Source organism: Thermobia domestica, chromosome 13 (genome assembly GCF_964235325.1).
Source record: "Thermobia domestica chromosome 13, izTheDome1.hap1.1, whole genome shotgun sequence".
NCBI classification, from domain to species: Eukaryota; Metazoa; Arthropoda; class Insecta; order Zygentoma; family Lepismatidae; genus Thermobia; species Thermobia domestica.
The window spans coordinates 19437435-19462079 of record NC_137466.1 but is presented as its reverse complement, the minus strand read 5'-3'; the positions used below and the strand labels follow the sequence as shown (position 1 = coordinate 19462079).

The 24645-nt window shown below is 36.4% G+C and overlaps 1 protein-coding gene across 2 annotated transcripts in view; it reads left to right on the top strand.

Annotated features, from left to right (window-relative positions):
* The window catches only part of LOC145668040 (trypsin-1), a 422035-nt gene that overhangs the window by 263842 nt on the left and 133548 nt on the right, over positions 1-24645 (top strand). For both annotated transcript variants that reach the window (XM_081735514.1, XM_081735513.1), the window contains exon 2: positions 23528-23635. In XM_081735514.1, coding sequence (XP_081591640.1) covers positions 23557-23635 — 79 coding nt within the window. In that variant the 5' untranslated portion in view covers positions 23528-23556. The remainder of the gene's footprint in view (positions 1-23527; positions 23636-24645) is intronic.

Below are 24645 nucleotides of genomic sequence, written 5' to 3'. Positions count from 1 at the left end.
TACAGCAACTTCTTATTGAGAGTTTCGTTTCAACTTTAGTCTTGGTAGTGCTGGTTGTTGTGTTGAAGTGGATCCACTAATCCACTCCAGGTTAGTCCTAAAATTGCAGTTCCTGTTCCTGAATTTAGCTTTGGAACATCCCAAAGCTGATCCTCAATTTAGGCAATCGATCATTACTTTTCCACATACATATCTTCCAATATCTTTCCGTTCCAGTGGTCTCTGGTTGAAAATGCTTTTGCATGTTGGATGACATACCAGAGCGGATGTGTTGTCCGTCCTTTCTTATTGTGATATAATTTACAGAATAATCACTGTTTTTTCCTATGCTTACTAGGATAATAATATCACCAAAACTGAAATATTCTGTGCCAATACAACGCAATATTTCAATCTGACGTACTTCATGCTTGATGAGCGACCCCATATATTTACAGAATTTGATAAACTTTTGCAGAAAATGTTGTTCTATAGAAGAAAATATTGTTGGCAGTTGAAATGAAAAATGTTTTCAATATGAAACTTTTGAATCATCCTGCTCCTTACCGGTCGTATGTATGACCAGTATTTTAGCTTTTATTTGACACTATCAAATAAAAATTAAATTGTTGATAGTGGGTCATTCCATGTTAAACTAACGGGAAAGAAATAATTTGACACCCATGATCCCAGATTTTTATTAATTGAGTTGATTTAGTTTAACGTCCCTTTCAGCAGCTATGCTATATGAGACGTGGACCTACTGATTAACGTGGAATCCGAACCACATGAGCTCTTGCCGGGAATCGAACCCGGATAGATTTTTATTAAACCCGGATAGATTTTTATTAAAAATTACCACCAAGCTAGTATACTGTTATTTGGAGAATTTCCATTTTGAAAACTTTAGCAATACTGACACACTGGAGTGCTTGGGGAATGGTAACACTCACACTATGTTTGCTGTTGTGACGAATGATGTTTATGCCATATTTTGTCTCTCTGCAGGCAAGGGTCAGGGAAAGTGTATTTTAGAATAGTTGGAAACACTGAGAACATGGGTGGTTGTCGGTTCACACTAACATACTACAAACCAAGTATGGGTCACAGTCTAATTATGTCCGTCAATGCTGTAGACTTCATACGAAAATCTCGAATGTTCGCATGGTTGGCAAAGCTGCCAAACTGGGGTGCTTGGAAGACGGGGACACTCACACTACATTTTCCATTGTCCAATGCTGCTTCTGTCACATTTGTCGTATATTTGTTCAATGGCACCGCACGCCATTTGATGTTTACACTTGGTTGGCAACACTGACAACATAGAATAGTTGGGAGACGATCACACTCAATGTGTTTGTGCTATAGTGTATGTGTTGTGTTTCTGTCGAGCTTGGTGTATAAACGTCTCACCGTACGGAACCTGTTTTACAACTTCTCATTTTTACAATTGGTTGGCAACACTGAAAAACTGCGGTCCTTGGGAGAGGAACACATCCACAGTATATTTTAACTAGTGTCGAATGATGCTATGCTACGCTTCATGGATCTACGTACATCCAGTGATACAGAAACCATCTGCCACATTGTATTTACAATTCGTTGACAACAGTGACCAAATGGTTACCTCTGGGTGCAAATTGACATTATCAAACCCTTGCCCGAGTCACGTTCTAGCAATGAGCCAGAAAAGAACATAATGGACTCAGGCGCTTAGGCGTGATGCATCGTAAGATTATTTTTTTACTTCCGTCGAATATGCCGTACATAAGGTCACAAACACTAATAAACTTGCTCTTTATAGGGTTAAGTTGTGGATTTGCCCGTGATTTGAAAACGATTTCGTACTTCTGATGGCAAGAGCTTCCAGACGATATATAGGTTGTACCCAGGTACTTGGTCCCGGTATAGAATCATCCCGGGTAAGTTTATGTTAATTAGATTATCTTTAAAAGAACAATAAAAGCTATTACTATTGTTCTGAAAGATATATTCTACCACATGCAAAAATAAAATGAATGGTTTTTTCACTCATTATTTTTCTTCTCATTTTAAAAATATAAATTACAGTTAAACTAAAATTATTAGAATTTGAAATATTTTAATATTATTTGTAACAATACACTTCTCATTCCAACAAACATTGTAGATATATTAAATTTTTAAGAAATTAGCTCCCGACATAAGCATACGGTAGCTGTGTGTGGTGTGCTAGTCACGAGTTTGTGGAAAATATTCCGTGATGGCTGTGTCGGGACTTCAAGGTGTCTAACATTCATGATTATTGATGAACTTGGTGATTATTAGTCTATTATTATTATTATTATTATTATTATTATTATTATTATTATTATTATTATTATTATTATTATTATTATTATTTATTATTATTATTTATTATTGAAACTTACTTTCCGCCTTATTATACAGAGCCTTCAAAATAAGGGAGAACTTCATAAGAGCGGCAGGCAGGTAGCGATATGCCTGGCAACAGAGTCTAAGCTCACTTTGTAATTGGTAAAGATCTACTTCTCAAGGCAGCAACAATAAAGGCAGCAGAAATACAGAACAGGAGTTGCAGCAGCTGGAGCAATAACATTATCATACTTACATCAAAAAATATATAGATTATTGGTGTAGAATATTTCTATTTCTATTACTTACTAGACCTAAACATAAGCTACATACTATTCAAATTGGCCATATTTTTATTATATGTAAAGTTTTATAAGGCTTGTATGATTTAAATTGTTTCACTTTCCTTTCATCCGATTTGCTCCTCACTATAGAAAGTCTTATAGGGCCTATTACAGTATTATGGAAGAAGGAAGTCTGGTAAATTGCCCTGCCTCGAAGATGGAAAGGTGGTAAATCGCATCAAGCGTCCCGACATTTTCCTTTAGAAAGATGGCAACCTTAGTGTGGTACGTGTGTATCTGGTGCTTTACTTCCCCGTGTATTATGACACATATTTATAAAAAGTTTGAAAATACCTAGCAGTGCCTAAGTTGGTATGGAGGTATCATCAGACCCGTAGCCAGCCCATAAACTTAGGGAGGCCCGGCTGAAGTTAGGGGGGCCCGATCCAACCATATGATATTTCATCACCATATTATAGTTCTTTTGCAAGCCTACTGTAAAACTTTTAGGGGGCCAGCAAAAATTTAGGGGGGATCGGCCCCCTAGAACCCCCTGGATACGGGCCTGGGTATCGTGTACCAAAATTAGGGTTGTTAACGAGGTGCTAGGGTTGTCAAATTTGCGAGAACAGTACAACTTTCATCTGCTGCGTCAAGAGCCTCTTCTGATTATAAAGCGTAACGCTAACAATACAAATGTTCCTTGAGGAAGTGCTAATTGATGAGATCCAATGGAAGCGCCAATTGATTATTTTGGAATTGAACAAGATGCTCCGAAAACAAAACTTGTATCTGAATACAATTTAACGTTGGAGGAGAGGGGGAATTCTAAATGAAATAGAACTATTGGACAGATAAATTGATATATTACATTATTCTAATTCATTACGTACAGTAATATGAAATCTATTGATAGAAATTAAGAATAACGAAAACAAGATATCATAACTAGAAGAGACAGAAAGAATCAATACAAGGCGTGTAACAGATCACATTGCTGGGGAAGTCTCAAGCAACAGGAATTATGTTGGGTACGTAACGGCTGTTCACAGTCAGGACCTGTGTACATTCAGGGCCTTGTTTGTTATTGAAATGTAATAGTCCAATTTTGGGGTCCGTTTTTAGAAATAAAAATTTAGACCGCTTTCGGAGGGCATCTGGAAATGGGAAAGAGAAGTGGTTTCCGAATTATTTTTTTAAATGTGGTCTTCTTTTATTGTTCCGACATTGTAAGAAATTGTAAATGTAACTTCTTCATTACAACATTAGGTCTATATTAAAATTCCAATTTCCTCAAGCAGTTTTCACGGTTTCTTTTGAGGCTCTTTCTGATCTTGGAGAAGAGTCAGAAATCCGCTTGTGCTAAATCCAGTGAGTAGGGAAGCTGGTAGAGGAGGGGAATGTTTCTATGAGCTGTTTTGCCACCGAAAAAGACATCCAAACCAACACGACAGTTGAATTTCCGAACCTACTGAAGCAGGACTTTGAGTTGTTTCCAGAAATGAAAGGAGCGGTGAAACCATTAGCGTAGCGTTTACTTTCGCAACGGGTAGACAGCACAAGCACGCCCACTGGAAGGGGCCAATCAACCGGGTTTCGACATCCCCAAAACTTCTTGAGTCAATATACTTTCATTCACTTTCTTAATAAAACTATACTTGTTTAATAGAGAAATGATTGATGTACTGTACCATGAAAATTTGATCCTACATATCATCTGTACTATTTCTCTTATAAAAGCAATGTAGTTCCATATTTTTTTCTGAAAATATAGATGAAAGTACTTTACAATTACTTGTCTTGTCGAGTGCAGAATAATATCCGTTTAATACTACATAGATGTAGCGGCTTGGACCCCCCCCCCAAACCCTGGACGCTCCAGTTAGGAATTGTCTGCTGGGGCAGACCTTTTGGTCAGTCTCGGACCTGTGGAACACTTTCTAGACAAATGTGGAGTTAGGCTATAGGTGGCATTTTATTTTATTGTTTTTGTAAAAAAAAGTTGGGGCAATGGCCCCCATGCTCACATAGCTTCGCTCATGCCCTCCGCCTTCCCAACAAAAAACATGGGTGCGTGCCTGGTAGATATTATTATTTCTTCTCGAGTTCGGAACCAACATTAAGTTGTAGGACCATGTCTCATACAACCTCGGTGTTGAAAAGAAATATGAAACTCCTTACCAAATTTCGCTACAAACTGATTTTTGCGAGGTTCCACTACTGTATATAACATATGGAGACTGAATTTAACGATTAAATCAAAGAAGCATACCGATATTAATTCATTCTGAAGAATCTCAGTATATACATTGAATACGTTATATTGAATTAATAATTTACTTCGTATGTATAATCTTACTTGCTTAGCCTTTGTAAAGTGTGATCTCTGAGTCAAAAGTAAGCTCAGAAATTGGCTATTTTTTAAACTTGATACTAATTTTCATACGACAGCTTAGCATGCCATTTAATAACAACTGGTGCAATAAATCTATATCTAATCATTTAGTTTGCACATAATACATAATTAACACACATATCCAAATTCACATAAAGTTAGCTAACGATTTTAAAAGCAACAACTGAACAGCAGACTATAAAACATCTTGCCCCCGCTTTTGCCTTTCGCAGTGTTCACACACTCTGATATTACGATTAAACAGAAGCCGAAGCTAGATCATGGAAGATTTATATGAATTTCTGGTATGGTATTCGTAAAACTTTCACCAATTGTTCCGGTAGTTATTAATTTAGTTTTTTATTCTATTTCTTGAAATTTTCTTTGAAATATTATTGAATATCTAAAAAAGAAGAGAAAAAAGTGTGTTGGATTTATAATAGTATAATTGCGCTGAGTGTGGTATCACTGCATCTGAAATATGTCTCATTGCCAGGTTCTTTGAGCGAGCGAGAACCCCACACAGCCACATGCGAGCGCCACTTTCAAGTAGGAGCTTCACTGACTTGTTTCAGCCACACTGAGGCAGATTTCTTGATGTCTCTCTGTGGCCTGTTTGACGGAGACAGAACTTTAATTCCCCAGTTTTGAAAAATAAAATTATTTACAAATTAGATTCTATCACTATTGCTATTTACCAAGTTATCACGGACCCTAGTATTTCTATAATTTTCTACAACATGAAATGTATATTGATTCTTATTAACTAAGAAATGCTAAACTATGTTCTTTTAATTTGAAAGGGTAGACAGTGTCTCAGTGTCTCATAACACTCTACGCTACTGGGTGAAACATGTGTGTGTGTGTTCTCAAGGAGCCTATTCTGAAGGCGATTAAATGAACGTGTACCTATATCATGGTAATAATTAGTTACAATGAAATCCTGGGAACCCTCAATAACGGATACTGTGTCTTCAGTCCAAATAACAGTTGGTCAACCTAAAACTTTTAATTGATTTTTTAAGAATTGGATAGTGTTTTCAGCGTAAGTATAGATATACGCGAATTAATTCAAAGATTAGTCCTACGTGTGTGATTTTATGAACAAGATTTTTCTTAGACACCTATTTTGTGCTTCATATACAGATACTTTTCTACTTTCTACGTTTCTTAGGAATATCTGAACAGAAATATTTAAAATGGTTCATGTTAACCATAAATATTGGTATAAAAAAAGAAATAAATCAAAACATAACGTAAAATCTCAGACGTTTGGTAGTACAAATATTGATAGAGTCAGTTTTAATTTAATAGTCAGAAATTGTTAACAAAATATATTATCCTATATATTAAAGATATTGTGTAATGATTGTAAGCGAAAGCATCTGAAGCATTACATTATTTTCAAATATAAAGAGGCTTTAGCCTTTAATAAATAATAATTAGAAAAACTAGGCATCAATGACCTAAAGTAATTAAAAATACAAATTAGAGTTGTAGACAAACATTGGACAAGGAAGATCGACCACTAGATTTTTTTTTTTTTTTGTGTGTGTGTGTGATTAAATTTCTTGTGTATTAAACTCTATGTGTGTCTATGTATTCAACTGTGAAATATCGTGTTTGTTGTATGGTATTATCATAATACTCATTAACTGTTTTTACAAACATAAAGCAAACGATGAAACAATCCAGATACTCTAAATCCAAAATGCGTATTCACTATATCTCACTTTCACCATATTTCTTCTTTCCACGCTCAAAATTGAAGGTGGTGATCTATATAATTTTAAATTTCCTTTAGTCAAGATTCCACCTTACTATTTTTCAATTACTTTTCTAAAAGCTTTCCCTCATTTTTTAGAGTAACTGTTCTGACAGTTTCTACATATGTTCACTAACTCGTATTGTTAACATAAGTAATTTGTACAGCAGGAAACCTGTTCAGAATGATCAGATGGAATTATGGTAATTAGCATATAAATTGAAAATTTGCTAAAATCTTGCATTTTAAGTAAACAAACTTAGCTTGTTTTCAAATACTTAGCTTGCGTGTGTGTGTGTGTGTGTGTGTGTGTGTGTGTGTGTGTAATGTGGGTTCCTGTCACCACGGTGGCATGGATCGTCCACAGGTTGCCTCTAGATATAGAGGTTAGCTGCGGATATACTGAATAAGCAGACGAGGACAAACTGCAAGGAATCACCCAACAGCAGCTTGAGGGTTTGGGTGAGACTAACAACCTCATCCTGTAAAAAAAAAAAAAAAAAAAAAAAGGCACTTGTTCAGAAACATTCACAGAAGCCTCGAACCAGCATTGATAACTTCGCATGACCTCAGCAAAAGAAAATGGACATGAGATTTGGAACATAGAATATTAGAACATGCTGGGACTTGGAATATGGAATCAAGAATTAGGAATAGGGTTTTCCGTTCACAAACGAATAATATCAGCACTTAAGCGAGTTGAATTTATTGCTGAAAGACTTCCTTTTATTACTCTTAAAAGTCGGTGGTTTGATATTATTGTTTTAAATGTACATGTCCCAACAGAAGATAAGGATGACTATATAAAATACAGATTTTGCGAAAAAGTGGAACGGATATTTGACCAACTCCCGCAATACCATATGGAAATTCTCTTAGGGGATTTCAATGCGAAGGTAGGACGAGAGGAAAACCGATTATAGGGAACGTAAGTCTGCATAAGGAAAGTAATGACAACGGTGTTAGACTCGTGTGCTTTGCAATATCCGAAAACCTTATCGTGAAGAGTACAAAATTCTCACATCGCGACGTTCAAAAATACACTTGGACCTCACCAGACTTAAAAACACATAATCAAATTGATCACGTTTTAGTAGATAGAAGAAGGCAAGCTAGTATAATTGATGTTAGGTCGTTTAAAGGGGCTGATTTGTGAAAACTGGTCACTACCTGGTAGCAGCGATAATAAGAGAGAGATTATCGCTGAACAAAGGAAATATTCAATGTCTCAAAACTTAGAGGTTTAATTTAAAGAAGTTAGTGGAGAACCAGGTAAGAGAGGACAGGCACGTAGCCAAGGGGGGTCTGGGGCAGAGATGGTCATTTTTCCTAACCCTCCCTCAACCTCACCTTCAATTGACGCCTCTCACCCTCCATTGACGCCCTCACACTCACTCTCCATTGACACCCTCCCCTCATCCTTCCTCACACTCACCCTCCATTGACGTCCTCACACTCACCCTCCCTCACACTCACCCTCCATTGACGCCTTCAAATTCACACTCCCTGACACTCACCCTCCATTGACGCCCTCAACTTCACCCTTCATTAAAGCCCTCATCATCACGCTCTATTGACGCCCTCACCCTCCATTAACGCCCTCACCCTCAATCGACATCCTCACCCTCGCCCTTGCTCACACCCACACTCAAAAATGACGCCCTCACATTTACCCTCAAGCAACTAAATTAATCAGGATACGACAAACTTAAATGTGCCCAATATAGTACGTGTAAAATAGTACGTACGTGTAATTCCCCTCTAAGGTGTGGAATTTTCAAAAAAGCTAAAAAAAAGTTACTTTTTATGGTAAATTGGTGTTCCAAGTTTTATCTTCCTAACTTCAGAAATCTGGGAGATGCAGTTCCTTGAAAAAAAAATACCATTTACTCTTTTAGGATACACGTTTCCGAAAATCCTTCCTTATCCCTTGTTTTTGTGGCAAAAGGAGCATTTTATGTAAATTGCACATTCCTCCCTATAGAAATATGGTCTGACTGATAATGAGTCACTCACTTCTACTGTTCTATATAATAGCATAGTATTGTTATTATTACTGAGATTTGAAAATAAAATGCTGCATCTGAAATCCCAGAAAAGGCCAGACAAAAAGTGCGTATGACAAACAAGCGGTGTTGAAGGAGGGCGAAAAGTATGTAGGAATTACGAAGGGGGAGCGCCAGGTAAAACGATGGGAACCACTGGGTCCTAGGAGAAATCTGATAAGATTATTTATTTTAAAAGTGATTGGCGCTTAACATGAGAGATCTCTCGTATCTATACGAATAGCATACGCGCCTTTGGCGCGAGAGACACGGGTTCGATTTCCGACGGGACCTCATGTGGTTCGGATCCCATGTTACGCTGAACGGGATGCTAACTCAAATAAAAAGAATGAAAATAATAGAGGAAAAAGCCTCATTGAATTCGATTGATTTATTTTAAAGTGAAGAACTGAACTAACTGGCTTTGTGTTGTAACACCTGGTGCTAGTCATTTTATCTTAATTAAATCTTTCCTTTTTTAACGTGTAGTTAACCTTTGATTTTTTACCATGTAGCAGGGCCGGCGCGAGGGGGGCTCAAACTGTGTCACCGCCCAGGGCGGCAAGTTTAATGGGCGGCAACATTTGAAAACAAAAAGAGAAGACTACTATCAAAATATAATACTTCGTAATAGGCCCACATGGAAAAATAAAATTGTGTTTACCTGAGAATGTAATTCAGGAAAATACTCACTCAGGAAATTCAGAGCATCCCCCCTCATTTTTAGTTATTAAACTACTACTACACTATGTGATCAAAAGTATTCGGACCCCTCCCCCCCCAAAAAAAAACAAATATTCACTATCAAGTATTAACTCCATATTAAGCCATAATATTGATTGAATCCATGAATAGAAATATGACATTACAGCAAATTATAATCTTCCAACTTTCTAGGTCCTATAATGGGAAAATATATAAATATTATTCAGTACCTGGTAATAAACCTAGTATTTGATAACACAGGAGAGCTCCTTCGTGGCTAAGTGGTTAGCGTACTTAGCGTACTTTGGCGTGGGAGACCCGGGTTCGATTCCCGGCGGGAGCTCATGTGGTTCGGATTCCACGTTAATCAGTAGGTCCACGTCTCATATAGCCTCGCTGCTGAAAGGGACGCTAAACTAAAATCAACTCAATTGATAACACAAGAATTATATGATAGAACAAGCGAGTATCGTTCCACAGTATGAAACTACTGTAAACTTCCAAACTATACAAATTCAATAGTAAAACTGGAAATAGTAGAAACCGGAAGTAGTTGATTTCTACCACTTACAGTTTAAATATTAGGTTGTCGAAGGAGATGGGACCTATTATTGGAACGACGAATCGTTTCCCGAAAACCGTTTCTCAATAGCTGTTACCGTTTTTGAGTTATGACCAATATTGTTGAAACCAGAAGTGTTTCAACATAGCTTCTGGTTTAACTCGAAGATTGGTGAAAGAGATAGAACCTATTCTTGGGATGCTGAATCGATTCCCGAAAACCGCTTGTCGATAGCACTTACCGTTTTAGGTCTAGGAAAATCAATATTGAAACCAGAAGTAGTAGTGAATTTATACCACTTCCGATTTTAGTGGAAATACAGGAGTACAGGTGGTTTGTCCCCTCAAGACCTTAAATCGATTTCTGAAAACTCTTTATCGCTAGCTATGTTTTATATTCGTTTATGAGTTATGAATATGTTTGGTGAAACAAGATATGGTCGACTTCTACCACTTCCCGTTTAAGTAAGATTGTTGAAAGAGATGTAACCTATTCTGGCAATGCAGAATTGATTCCCGAAAACCGTTTGTCGATAGCTCTTACCCTTTTAAGTTTATGAAAATAAATATTGAAACCTGAAGTAGTAGTGGATCCTACCACTTCAAGTTTTAGTAGAAATGCAGGAGTTAAGGTGGTTCCTTTCATATCCACCTATTTCCGAAAACCGTTTGCCGATCATTATTACCGTTTTTTACTCGTGGTCTTTAATTTGAAACCGGAAATTTCCGATTTCTACCATTTCCGGTTTAACAGATTGACTGCCAAGGGTACCTGTTAAGTAGGAGGTTGTTGAATGAGATGCAACCTATTATTGGGATGCTGGATTGATTCCCGAAAACCGCTTGTCAATAGCTCCTACGGATTTTGATGTGATACCTGTTGACAGACAGACACACAGACGGACACAGCCGTTCTATAAGACTTCCCTTTCATATGTATAGAGTAGTTTGGAAGTCTAAAAGTATGTATATAGCCAAAATCAGGAAATATCTTTTTATTTGGTAATTAAATATAAAGTTATTTATTGCAGCTTGCAGCTTTGTACTTTTCTTATATATATTTTTCTCTTACTTAGAAGAAGAAATAAAACTTTTTCTTAGTTGCAATTTCAGAATGAATGAATATATGAATATTTATTAGTTTCTCTTCTGAACGAATATATATATAAAAAAAAACATTATTTCCTGAGAACTAGTATTTTTAATGGGTTACTTTCATTAAACTTTGAAATTTTCGGTAGCCAAAAACTTACAGTAGATATTTTTATATATTTCGTAATTATTATTTCTATAAAGTGAAAATATATAAATATAGAAAAGTAATAAAGCTATGAGATACATCTTGTCTTCGCCCATGAAAAGCGTATAAAACTGATGGAATATTGATATGACGATTTTCTGTGAACGACGATTAATTCTAAGAAAAAAAAAACTACATTACATTTTCTAACATATTTTCCAGAAATGAAGAATTGCAAGATAATTAATTTTATGAACCCTTACCCTCACCCTCAATTGACGCCCTCACCCTCACCTCCCTCACACTCACCTCCAACTGACATCCCCACCTTCCTCACACTCACCTTCAACTGACACCCTCACCTTCCCTCACACTCACCCTCCATTGACGCTTTCACACTCACCCTCAATTACTTTATCGCCATCACCCTCCAACGCCCTCACCCTCAACTACTAAAATGAGGGTGAGGTAAGGGTGGCCTCATGAGGGCAAAATGAGAAAGGATGACCATCTCTGGTCCGAGGGGTCCGGACCTCCCCCCCTTCGAGACCAAAAAATGGAAAAAAATAAGGAAGGATGAAAAAATGAAGTGAGAAAAAGAAGGATCGCGTTAAAAATTTTAAAAAATCAGGAAGCTTTTGATTATTCTTTCTTATGAGGAGATTTGTATTACTTGAAATACATGGTGGCGAGGTGAGCGAGATATCCTGGAAGAGTCATGGAATTTGAAATTTCTAGGAAAGTTACGGAATTCTCAGAATTTCTAGAAGAATTACGGAATTCTCAGAATTTCTGTTACTAGTCAGGGGGATTTCAAGGTAGATTTCAAGCTTCTGAAAGTATATTACCGTTGTATAACAACGTGAATTTCATGTCACGCCCCCCCCCCTTCCGTTACGAAATTCTGGCTGAACGAACCAATATATGTTCTAGTAAAATAGTATAGAATGATCGACCCCCTATTGTGATTACTACAGTATTTCATGTCACGGACCTGGCTACCTGCCTGGAGAGGAATACTAAATTGAAGTTTCAAATAGATTCTCGGTTTTAGAAGATTCGGAGTGCACTAGTGTTGAGGATACTTGGATTGAAATTAAAGATAGCATTAAAATTTCATCAAAAGAAAAATTGAGACACGCGGAATTACGTAGGAACAAACCATGGTTCAACCGGAATGCATTAAACTAGCAGAGAAGAGAAAACAGGCAACATTTCGTTGGATACAAAATCCGAATGAAATAAGGACACAAAATTTTGTAGACATCAGGTGGGAAACTTCCAAAAATTTTAGAATAAACAAACTCGATTTTTTGAGAGCTAAAATTAAGGAACTTGAAAATAATAGTTAATAAAAACAAAGCATTCGGGACATGTATAAGGGCATCAACGAATTTAAGAAATGCTATCAACCTCCAGCCTATATATTTAAAAAAGCTGAGGGAACAGTTCGCACTGATACAGATAGCATCTTAAATAGATGGAAAGATTTATTTGACGATTTGCTTAACACGCAGTCAAAACCTTTGTGCGTGGAGAAAGGGAAATACACACCGCCGAACAGTATATTCAAGAAGCTAATCGAATAGAAGTGGAAATCAATATAAAGAAAATATACACAAATCTCCGGCTGTAGATGAAATTCTGGCTGAGTTAATTTCAGCTGGAGGCGAAAAATTGTGGAACAAGATACACAAACTCATTCTCTTTATCTGGAACAAGGAAGAATTGCTACAAGAGTGGAAAGAATCAATCATTCTTCCAATTCACAAGAAAGGCGACAAAACTGACTGTAATAATTATCGAGGCATTTCTCTTCTCTCAACATCTTATAAAATCCTTTCAAACATTCTATTACCAAGATTGACCCCATGCGCAGATGAAATTATTGGAGATTATCAGTGCGGATTTAGACGAAATCGATCAATTATCGACCAAATATTTACCATTCGATAAATACTCGAAAAGAAGTAGGAATATAATACTCCTACATCAACTTTATTGATTTTAGAAAGGCTTACGAATCGGTTAGTACAGAAAGATTGTACAACATTCTTACAGAATTTGGAATATCGGAAAAGCTAATTAGATTAATTAATATATGTTTAAATGAATTCCAAAATAAAGTACGGGTAGGGAAATGTTTGTCCATGAATTTTCATGTCGAGAATGGCCTGAAGCAAGGATATGCGTTGTTGCCATTATTATTTAAGTTTGTGCTGGAATACGCTATAAGGAAAATCAAAGATAGCAATTAGGGCCCACAATTGATTGGTGTTCATCAGGTTATGGTGTACGCTGATTATGTAAATTTAATAGGGGACGATAGGAGAACAATAGATAGAAATGCAGAGGTCTTATTAAACGCTTGCAGGGACATGGGTTAGAAGAAAATGCAGAGAAAACTAAATACATGGAAGGCGTCGGGACCGTAATACGGCAAATTATGGATGCATTAAAATATTAAATAATACTTTTGATAAAGTTGATACTTTCAAATACCTAGGATCAGTATTTATTTTATTTATTTATTTTACAATCACCAGATCAGCTCAGATGCCATTTTATAGTGGATATTTAACAACAACAATTGAAAGGATTTGGGAAGGTATCGGCGGGTTTAACAGATGAAAACTATATTCACGAACAGTGTTGCCACACTTGCTACACTTGTACCAAATTCAGCCCTTTTTGTCATTCATCGGCCCGTTGGTACCACGCTGACATTTTCAGCCCCTTTTGTGAAAAACTTGGTACAATTCTACTCAATTCAGCACCATTTAATGAATACTCGTTACATTTTCAGTAAAAATAAGTGACAGTAAGACTTTTCCTACGTCTCATGTTACTCATACTGTATGTTGAACTCAAAAATGCTGTTGAACATTCATTCTGTGACGTTGCACCGCATAACGCTACAAATTTTGTGTGGAAAATTCGTAATTCGAACTATGCCGAGAAGCAAATAACGCTAGACGGGCGGATCCGCGCCGCGCATGAAGACGAGAAAGAAGCAATGTAGTGGAAATTTTAGCTTGAAATCTTAAGAAAAATGCAGAACACACATGTTGAATGAAATTTTGAATATTCTGAAGAAGACCATCGTGCGAGAAATTTTTCATCTTCCACGGTTGTTCGGGTTCTCCTATTTGGATGTTTCTAAAAAGTAATTTTTAAAAAGAGCACTTTTTGATTTGGACTCTTGGAGAGGAAGGGGTGTTCTAGTACCCCCTCCCTCTTACCTTTTTTTTACTTTCATGTTATAGAGCCATGTATTACACTAGTATAAGGAAAAATAATGAATTCAGCCCTTTTTGTTCCAATTTGGTACTATTTTTCAGCCCACTCAAGAGCTAGGACTGTGGCAACACTGTTCACGAAGAAATTAAATGTCGACTAAAAGCAGGGAATTCGTGTTATTATTCAGTTCAAAAACTCTTGTCATTGCGAATTCTTTCGAGGAATTTGAAGCTTCAAATATATAAAACGATACTCATGCCTGTTGTTCTGTATGATTGCAAAATATGGTCGTTTCTTCTGAGGGAAGAAGGTAGACAGAAAGTATTTGAGAACAAGATCCTGTCGTGAGACGAGTATTCGGATCCAAGAGGAATAAGAATGTGGAATGGCGAAACTTCGTAACGAGGAACTTAAGTCTAGGAGGCTTAGGTGGGCAGGTCATGTAGCCAGGATGGAAGAAAGTAGGAACTCTTTCAAAGTATTAACTGTAGAAGACCAATCGGAAACGACTATTACTGAGACCTAGGCGCAGATGGGAGGACCATATTATGATGGATCTCGCAGAAATAGGAATACAAAGTAGAAACTGGATCCAGTAAGCTAGGAATAGAAGTCAATAGAGAGCTCTTGTGAGTGTGGCATTGAACCTTCGGGTTCCATAGACCATAGAGTTAGTTAGTTTCGTTTGTTTTACGGTGTATATATATATCTAAAATTTTATCAGTGTTATCCAAATTCAGTGTTATATTTCTATTAGATCAAATGTAAATTACTACCAATTTTAATTTAGACAAAACAAGAAAAATCTTTGATATTACTTCAACTGCCACATAGGGACCTATCTCAACTAACTCATTTAAGTATTAAAAATTTTGATAAATAATTGGGTATTATTTCCATTAGTCAAGTCCTAATTATTCCACTGGTTACTCACTTTCTTTTTTGTAGTAATTATACATGAGAATGAAAGTCAGTACAGCTATTCCCAGGAAAGTCAAACTAGAGAAACATTTTCTATTTGCAGCCATCCAACATATGAAAGAAGTTCTATTTCAAAGCACTTTGTTTAGGGTTTACAACTTTTTTTCTTTGAAATCCACATTCATGACTTTCCTTTCTATAAAGCCCTGAAATCCGTTGGAGAAGGTTTGGTCTTCGAGTTAAGTAAGAGGGGAAATAATATTTAGACGCGCCAACGGACGAATCCTTGCGTCTGTAGAGTTTATTTCCTCTTTTCTTTTTCTTTTCTTTTCTTTCTTTTTTTTTTTTTTTGGCATAACTGAGGCTCAACTCCAATCGGACTCGAACCTCGGTAAGCTTGGATGCGACATAGAAAATCGACGCCCCGAACAGAGAAACATATTACTTCAGCTAGGGGCGTCAAATAGAAGAAAGGCGCTTCAAGTAGGGTTGTTACAATTTTCTGGGAAAATGGAGGAAAACTAATCAACTTGTAAATCTAAACATTGATGCTGTACGAGAACCAAATTGATGCACTTACTTAAGTAAAAACAGATACTGAAAACACTCTAATTAACTTGTTCATTATAATACTAGGAGGACGACAGCACAGTATGGTTAATGAGTTATAGCCTAAAATTATCACATTTGAAATTTTAATTTCTGTTGAAGTAAAATATTGTCCAAATATAATGCATATACCCTTGATAGATGGCATCCAGTGAACAAAGGGTAATTTTTGTTGTGCCAAAGTGTGTCGTTTTTTTCCAGTAACAATAATAATCTTTTATCTTACTAAAAGAAAATCTTATATAGGTCTATTTGTGTTTAAAATACACTGTTAAAATACACTGATTTACGTACACAGAGAAAAATCCCTTCTCCGGACAGCGGTATATTGTATAAATATACGGTGTCCTCTTGTTTACTATAGAAATCAGAACGGAGCATACGATATCCGTATGCTACATAGGCACTGCCCTTAGGTGTTACATAATGTCGTTGCAGGATGTCTGATATCTAACAGTTTTCCGTATATTACATGCATATACTTATGTTACCTTCGTCAGCTATATGTTAAATACGTCCATTTGTATGTAAGATCCTGACCGCCTACATTATTTCATACAGAAAGTACGTATAAATGGAACACTTATACAGAAAGTATTATAAAACATGCGTTTTCAGTTATACGTCTGTTGTACGTTAAGTCCAGAAACTACAGGAATTACGCATGTAACCTATCTTTTTAAGTATGCCACCTACAATTTTTTTTCTCAGTGTATTTTCCCAACAATGACACACATACTCTTTACACATATATTGCTTGTAAATGTTTCACTAATAACCTGACAATATGACATAACTCATTTTTTCCCTGAAAGAATTCATAAGAAATAATTTACTCTTGAAAGGGAGATTTTTTCGGAAGATTTTCTCAACGAATCAGTTGCTTTCGTTCATATTTCACAAATAAATATGAACTCTATAGAGATGCATAAATTACTTACCGTAAAAATATTAACGAAGTCGATAGTTTACTATAGAAGGATATTAAAAATACACACAAACACACTTCTTTAAACTACAGCTCATGTAGTTTTGTTGCTATTTTATAAACAAACTAGCCTTTGGCTAGCTGGAGGCTCCGCTCCCAGAGCCCCGAGTCTGCTCGGCCTACGACCTCGCATCTCTTATTTATCGCCCTTTGCACCAACAGCGAATTTCGTGAACTTTCCTGAATCTGCCTATCCCGGGGCATCGCCCCTACACACTGTCTTTGCTCGGCCTACGGCCTCGCACCTCTTGAACCCACAATTCTATCGTTTATTTTCCTATTTCAAGTATCTAAAAGATAAGATTTCGTATCCCAAGAAAACGCCCATTTAAATAGCATGGGAATTTCTTCATCCCCCTTTAGACCTCTAAAAAATTAAAAAAATATTCACTTTTGGCAATTTTCTTGTCGGTTAGTTCTGGAAGGCTACAATCATGCCAAATTTCATCATTCTAATCCTCAGGAAGTGCCTAAACATTTTGGGGTGTAGAAGACATCCTATACAAATAACATGGGAAAGATTTTTCAATTCCCCATAAAACCACTCTGCGGTTGGAAATTTTTACTTTTGATGATTCACTTAAGTAACGCCAACGAAAACGTACAAGTATACCGAATTTCAAGTTTTTTTTTTTTTTTTTTTTCAATTCTAAGTACCTAAAACATGAGATTATAGGTTCGAAAAAAGGCCCATTTAAATAGCATAGGGAAATTCTTCATCCCCTCTTTCGAACCCCTAAAAATTAAAAATATTCACTTTTGGCAATTTTCCTGTGGGTTAGTTCCGGAAAGCTACAATAGTGCCAAATTTAATCATTGTAGCCCTACAGCAAGTGCTCGATAATTTATGTCAGCTCATGTAGTTTTATATATAGTTAAGATATTTCATTAATAACTCAAATAAATGCCATAAATAATATCTTAAAATCGGGAAGGGGTAGTTTACCTTTGGGGTGATTTTTTTCTTCTGACGAAGCTTTCCGGAAACGCCTAATAATTTTGTTCGTACTTCATAATTAAGTGTCTCAGTAATAATTTCACGATAACTTGATTTAATTTAATAAATTGGAGCGAGAAATTTAGTGTGGTAGCCTTACCTTTTACTTTTTAAAGTTTTCTTTCCCTGCATTTTAATGTATTTGCTTACTGGTCGTCTTACAAGCATGTAACTAATTAAAATATTCTTTTAACTCAACACACTATATAAGGTTCCTGAAATTCTAACCATCAATTTGTGTAAATTAACACTAATTGTGTAGTCACATCATTACATTATGATTTTTATAAAGTTATAGGTTGTACTTTTGCAGGTTTTAATATCGACATGATATGAGGAACAATTTATTCTTGTGAAACGAGAAAATAGTTAATGCTTTTGATGTTTTATTTTCAGAAATCGAACATCATCTCTACACTGAGGATTTGATCTTCTATTGTTCTTTGCAAGCTAGTTTACTGTACTTACTTCACTCTTTGTTGTGCCTTCTATTCCTTCATAGAGATTTTTCCCATGGCAAGAAAACACCACTTAGTTTCTAGTCCACAATCTGTATTGTGGTTTCAAATGTTTAATTTTCTTTTTCCTATTCTTACATTGCTTCTACTTTCATCCGAAAAGTAAATAATGAGTGTGCAGAGATATCATCCTACCTACTGTACTTATTTTTATTTCAATTATAATAAACAGTTTTATGTTTCCCAAAGCTATATTAATTTCTTACTTTTCTTTGTGGTTTAGTTTCGTTTCGTTATTGATAACCAATTATATTTAATTTTAAAAATTAAGCTTTTTAATTGAGTGTGTAAAATTATTCTAAGGTGTAAGTCATTCAACATCAAGATAGAAATAATAAATTAAAACAATATCTTCTATGGTTCAAATTTATTTAGTCCAGAAATAAATGGCTGAGAGTAGCATAAGCATGCGTTCTCTGTACAATTTTTGAAAATGAACAACTTCGATCACAGTCAAATATCGAAGTTAAAATTTGTACTATAGTTATCACTCTCTCTCTCTCTCTCTCTCTCTCTCTCTCTCTCTCTCTATATATATATATATATATATATATATATATATATATATATATATATATATATATATATATATATATATAATTTAGATAGATAGATAGATATTGCATGAACCAACAGAGCAAATATTACAAACTAGCAAAACTGTAGGAAAAAATGTTATCAGTGTTGTTACTCTAACTATAGTAACTGTAGTAACTATAATATCATACGAAATTACAATAAAAAATCGACTTTGACATTTCACTCCTTCACTACAAACTTCAGCTCTAGAAAATAGAACTTATTAAATTTCGATAATCAACTTAGGGACTTCGAAAACTATGGATTCCTCCCAGTCCAGGGGGACTAATGGATTGAACTTGGACATAAATGACAGCAGAAGTGTTGCTATTAATCTCGGTGATCCCGAAACTATGGGCTACACTAATATGAGTTGTTTGGAATCATTGTTATATATTACTTCCTTCGACTCTCCTCAGTAGATATGTCAGGGGATCTTACCCCAACTGGAATTTGAACTTAAAGGTCATCAGAACTGCTTCCAATGAACTGGGAGACCCCGAAAACTATGAATTCGACACTAACATTGGCCATTTTCAATTATTTTTTCAGATCACAGTTTCACATGCCCCTGAGGGTGTTAATGGGGGTTTAAAACATGACATCTGGAGTGCCAGCTTCTATCTAAGCGATACTCAAAATTATGGATTCGACACTAATATCAGTCTTTTTTATCATTTTATTGTCAGTCCGTCTCATTCCTCCTAGGGGCTAAAACGGTATTGCCATCGCTGGGGCTGAATTTGGTCTTAAATGCCATTGCAACTGCTACCAATGAACACAGTGACACTAAAAACTTACGATTCGACACTAATATCAGTCGATTTTGATATTTTTATGTTCCTACGTAAACACCCTGGGTACTAATGAATGTTTAATTGGAATTAAGCGGAATTGAAAGTGACACTCGACCTTGAAACTATGGATTCGACACTAATTTCGATCGCTTTGTAGCATTTTTATATGTATCCCACTCCCCATAGCTAATCCGACAGTACTCTTTTCCAGACTGTAAGAAATATGCTCTATCAGAAAATTGCTCTATCAGAATTATATTGGAACACACACATACATACGTACACACACAACCCCACACATACATACATAGTGCATACACACACACAATTCAGGCTGTCTACCAGTCGGGAAAATCGCGAAAGTCTTAAACTAAAAAAATGGTCGGGAAATCGGGGATTTGTCGGGAATTTGCGAAGAAAGTCGGGAAATTTGAACTTCGTTTTTGACTTACTGTGCTTATTTCAGGTTTCAGGTGAACATTTTGTGCCATTGCATTTAGATTTGAAAATTCCAATGTGATCATTCACAAAATCGCATTTCGCTATTCATTTGTTTAGAACGCAACTTGTCAGTCATTTCTTTGTAGTACACGTTTGATTAAAAATGGTTGTCTATGATATGGGAGGCTGGTCATCATCATCATAGGTATTCTGCCCTTACTGGCAGGTCACTTACAGCAGCTGAGAAGCTTCCATGCTCCACGGTCCTCCGCTAACCTCTTCGTCTTCACGTATGATCTTTCTGTTTTTATATCATACATTATGATGTATGATTTCCTTCGCCCGCTGCCTCTCTTTCCCGCCACCAAGACCTAAAAATCATTTCGCGGCACTAGTTCTAAACTGCACAAGACCTAAAATTTAGGTCCAGTGCACATGAGATATCGTAAAAGAGAGCGTATTACCCGTTTAATGTCTTGAGCGAAAACGCGGTAAAAATTCCAGTGACATTTATTTGATAAGTGAAACAATGAAAACGAGGAAGCAGGTATATCTAATCAGGGGTATTTATCAGAGGTCGGTGATCGGAAAAGCGAAAGTTTCCCGAATTTCGCACATATGAGTCTCTACAAAGGCATGTTTCTTCAGAAATGTGAAATATACTGAGAAGAACAGATAATCAAGCATTCCATTAAAACAAGTACAGAAAGGAATTTCAAATGTGTTTGCAACCTTCTCGTAGTAACTCCTGCTAACTTTTCGAAAAATGAACAAGCAGCTTGAGTTGCTTTACTTGCTAATATAAATATCTTACTTTTGTGTTATTGCCAGCATTTCTTGTGAAGAAAATGCCAAGCCTTGACCCCATTATACTATGCATTTTAATCAAACTGACACTGTAAAAGCTCTGTTCCACGCAGGTACTAACTACGTTAAAAATTTCATGTCAATGGGTTCAGCCATTTGGCCGTGTTGCAATCACTAAGATGATTACATTGATTTCTATTAGTATATATATTTTATTATTATAGTGCACAACTTCCCGATAAAACCACGTTTACAAAGACATTTGTCTGGTTGGGAGGATCACGTGCTACAATGAACTTTAGAACTATGTCGGTGGTAGTCACTGCCAGAAGGGACACTCCTACCGAATTGGCCTAAATGGAGTAGCCAGACGAAGACTGTTCTCGGAGAAGGCAGCAGTTCACCAGTAGCCTAGTTGGCGGAAATCATAGTGATTAGTATGGCAACTTGGACATAAGTCCTAGGCGTGATCAGAGTGATTTTAGCGGCTGGGATACTGCGGGGTGGAAGGCATCGGGAAAACGCACTCTATTTTTCCCTAGTTTGTTGACAGCAGAGAGAGAACATATGTAGTAGATGATATGGCGCTTGTTGCAGAATCTGAAGAGAAAAAATGAAATGAAATCTCTAGGTTTAACGTCCCATGGTTATGCCGGTTAGGCTAAAGGAGACGGTGATAGTGAGAAATGAGTGAAATGGTGGAATGAAGAAGGTGGGAGGAAACGGGAGAACCCCGAGAACACCCACGAGCACGGTTTTTGTCCACCACAAAGTGCACATGGCGCCAGCTGGGATCGAACCAGGGACCCCAAGCACAGGAGGTGAACGCTCTACCACTGAGCCACCGCGCCCTCCAATCTGAAGAGAAATTCAATAAGATGAGGAAGAGCTGTGAAGAATATGAGATAAAAATAAATGGTAGAAAGAAAAAGCCTTGGTGATTGGAACGAAGGGGTCGGTGTGAAATATACAAATAGCAGGGGAGGAATAAGAACAGGTGACTAGTTTTCGATACCTGTGTATTATTATTAGTAATGATATGAAATGTGAACGTGAAATAAAAGCAAGAATAGGAATGACGAAATAAGAATTTAGGAGGAAGAAAATCAATTCTGTTAGAAGTTCAGAAAAAGACTTATAAAATGCATCATGTGGAGTATTGTACTGTATGGGTCAGAAACGTGGATATTACGCAAAAGTAATGAGAAACGACTTGAGGTTTTCGAAATGTGGTTGTGGAGAAGAATGGAGAGAATTAGCTGTGTCAAGCGGAAAAGGAATGAGAGGGAGTCAAGAAGAGGAAAAGAAACTGGTTTGGTAATTGGATAAGAGGGAACAGTATCATGAAGGACGTGATAGAGATATGGTGGCAGGAAAGATAGGGAGGGGCGAATGGGACTAAAATTAATGGACGATATCAAAACAAAATCGTACTTGATGGCGAAGAGGTTAGGGGAAGACCGTGGAGCATGGAAGCTTGTCAGTTGCAGTGACCTCGCAATAATTTCAGAATACCTATGATGATGATGATGATGATGAGAGTGTACAAGTAGTTTGTGTGCTAAGGAGTATGTTTATCACCGTTAAGGAAAGGCATACATTAGGTACAATGCTATAGTTAGTCATAGAATTGTAATGTATACAGATCATAAACAACAATTTCTTCCTGTCTGTTATTGGCAACGAACGACACATAAAAATGAGTTTTTAATTCGATTTTCTCAAAAACTACGCATGAGAGTTTGCCCAGAAGTATGTTTGGTCAACTTGATGTGATCTGTTGACTAATATGCCTTATCGACGGACAAAAAAAAAAAAAAAAAATTAAGAGTTAATTATAGTTTTAGCGTATATCATTAACTATAAAAGGTACCGTAACCAAGAGCTTAATGGGCGTATATTTCAGTATTAGTTTCACGTTACTATGAGACATTATTCCCGCACATCAATTTTTACATTTACAAAGAAATTCGTTTTCATAATCCATTTTCTCGATCACTACACAAGAGATTTTACATTCACGCATTTCATTTTGTGCAGCGCAATAAGTTCTATTTATTGGTATGTGTTTTATTTGTTAATCTTTTCTCGTTAAGTGCTAATGATATTGTAGAACATGATGCACATTCTACACAAAATCCATAGAACTGCCTGGATTTGAAACTTCCATCGTTGTGTTAGTATATTGATGTAGGCTACTGCATCAAGACATTGTAGCATGAAATTTTACTTTTGAAGCAGAAATATATGTAATAACTGTTCAATTTTCATTTATTTCTTTATTTTTTTCTTCTTCTGCAGGGAGTGAGGTGTGTAAGCGGGGGCTCGCGATGAACCTGTGCCTCTGGGGTCTGCTAGTCATAGTCCTACCTGGAGCTACGTCCATCAAGTTGCCCTCTGGTTCAAGCAGTAAGTTCTTCCACAGTTTATTTTATTTTTTCGTAAAATAAATAAGGATTAATAGTGTTTGATGAAAGTGAGTGATTGTGAAATTTATTTACTTACAGTACTATCCCAACGAGAAGAGAAGCCGCGACTACGAGCATCAAAGGCACACGTTCTATCAATTAAGCCAGGGGGAAAGGCCTAATACATTTTTAACAAGATAACCTATTTAAATGATTTTGAGATTATACCAATTTCGATGTGCTGTGTCACCAACAGCAACACTCTCTTATATTGATAAAAAACAAACGCACACGCACACACACACACCAAAAAATATATAAAAGTTCTGTGCAGCGGATCCGAATGTATGGATTCGATGTATTTTGTTACACAAATTCCAAATTTCGAAGCCCCAGAACGATCGAACTTTTCATTTCTTACGGCCGAAAAATATTAGCGATTTTGGATAGGGAATATACACATAACGTTGAGTTGAGTTGATTTTGAGTTTAACGTCCCTTCCAACAGCTAGGTATACACGTAACGTAACACAGCCATACAAAAAACAAAAGTTCTGTGCACTGGATCCGAGGGTATGGATTTGATGTGTCTCGTTACACCAAAATTTCGAAACCCCAGGACGATTGACCGTGTCAATTTTCGAAATTTGGATCCGGCGTAACAAAATATATCTAATCCATATCCGGTAGCCCGGAGCACACAACTTTTATTTTTATTTATTTATTTATTTATTTGTGTGCGCGTGTGGCTCTGTAATCAGTCAGTTTAATCAACTAGTACATACGAGATATCTCTCTGAACTTATAGTTCGAATCAACTGGGGATCATGAGGGGATTTACCCCCTTGCCAAGTAATTTTCCCCGCTTGTCAAAGAACAATTTCTTGCTTACCAGGGAAATATTTACTTCATATAATTACTTCAAGTATTTACTTCATATATATAACTAGCAGCGTTCACCCCGCTTCGCTGCGGTCACCCCGGAACGCAATAAACTTTGTTACTTAGATA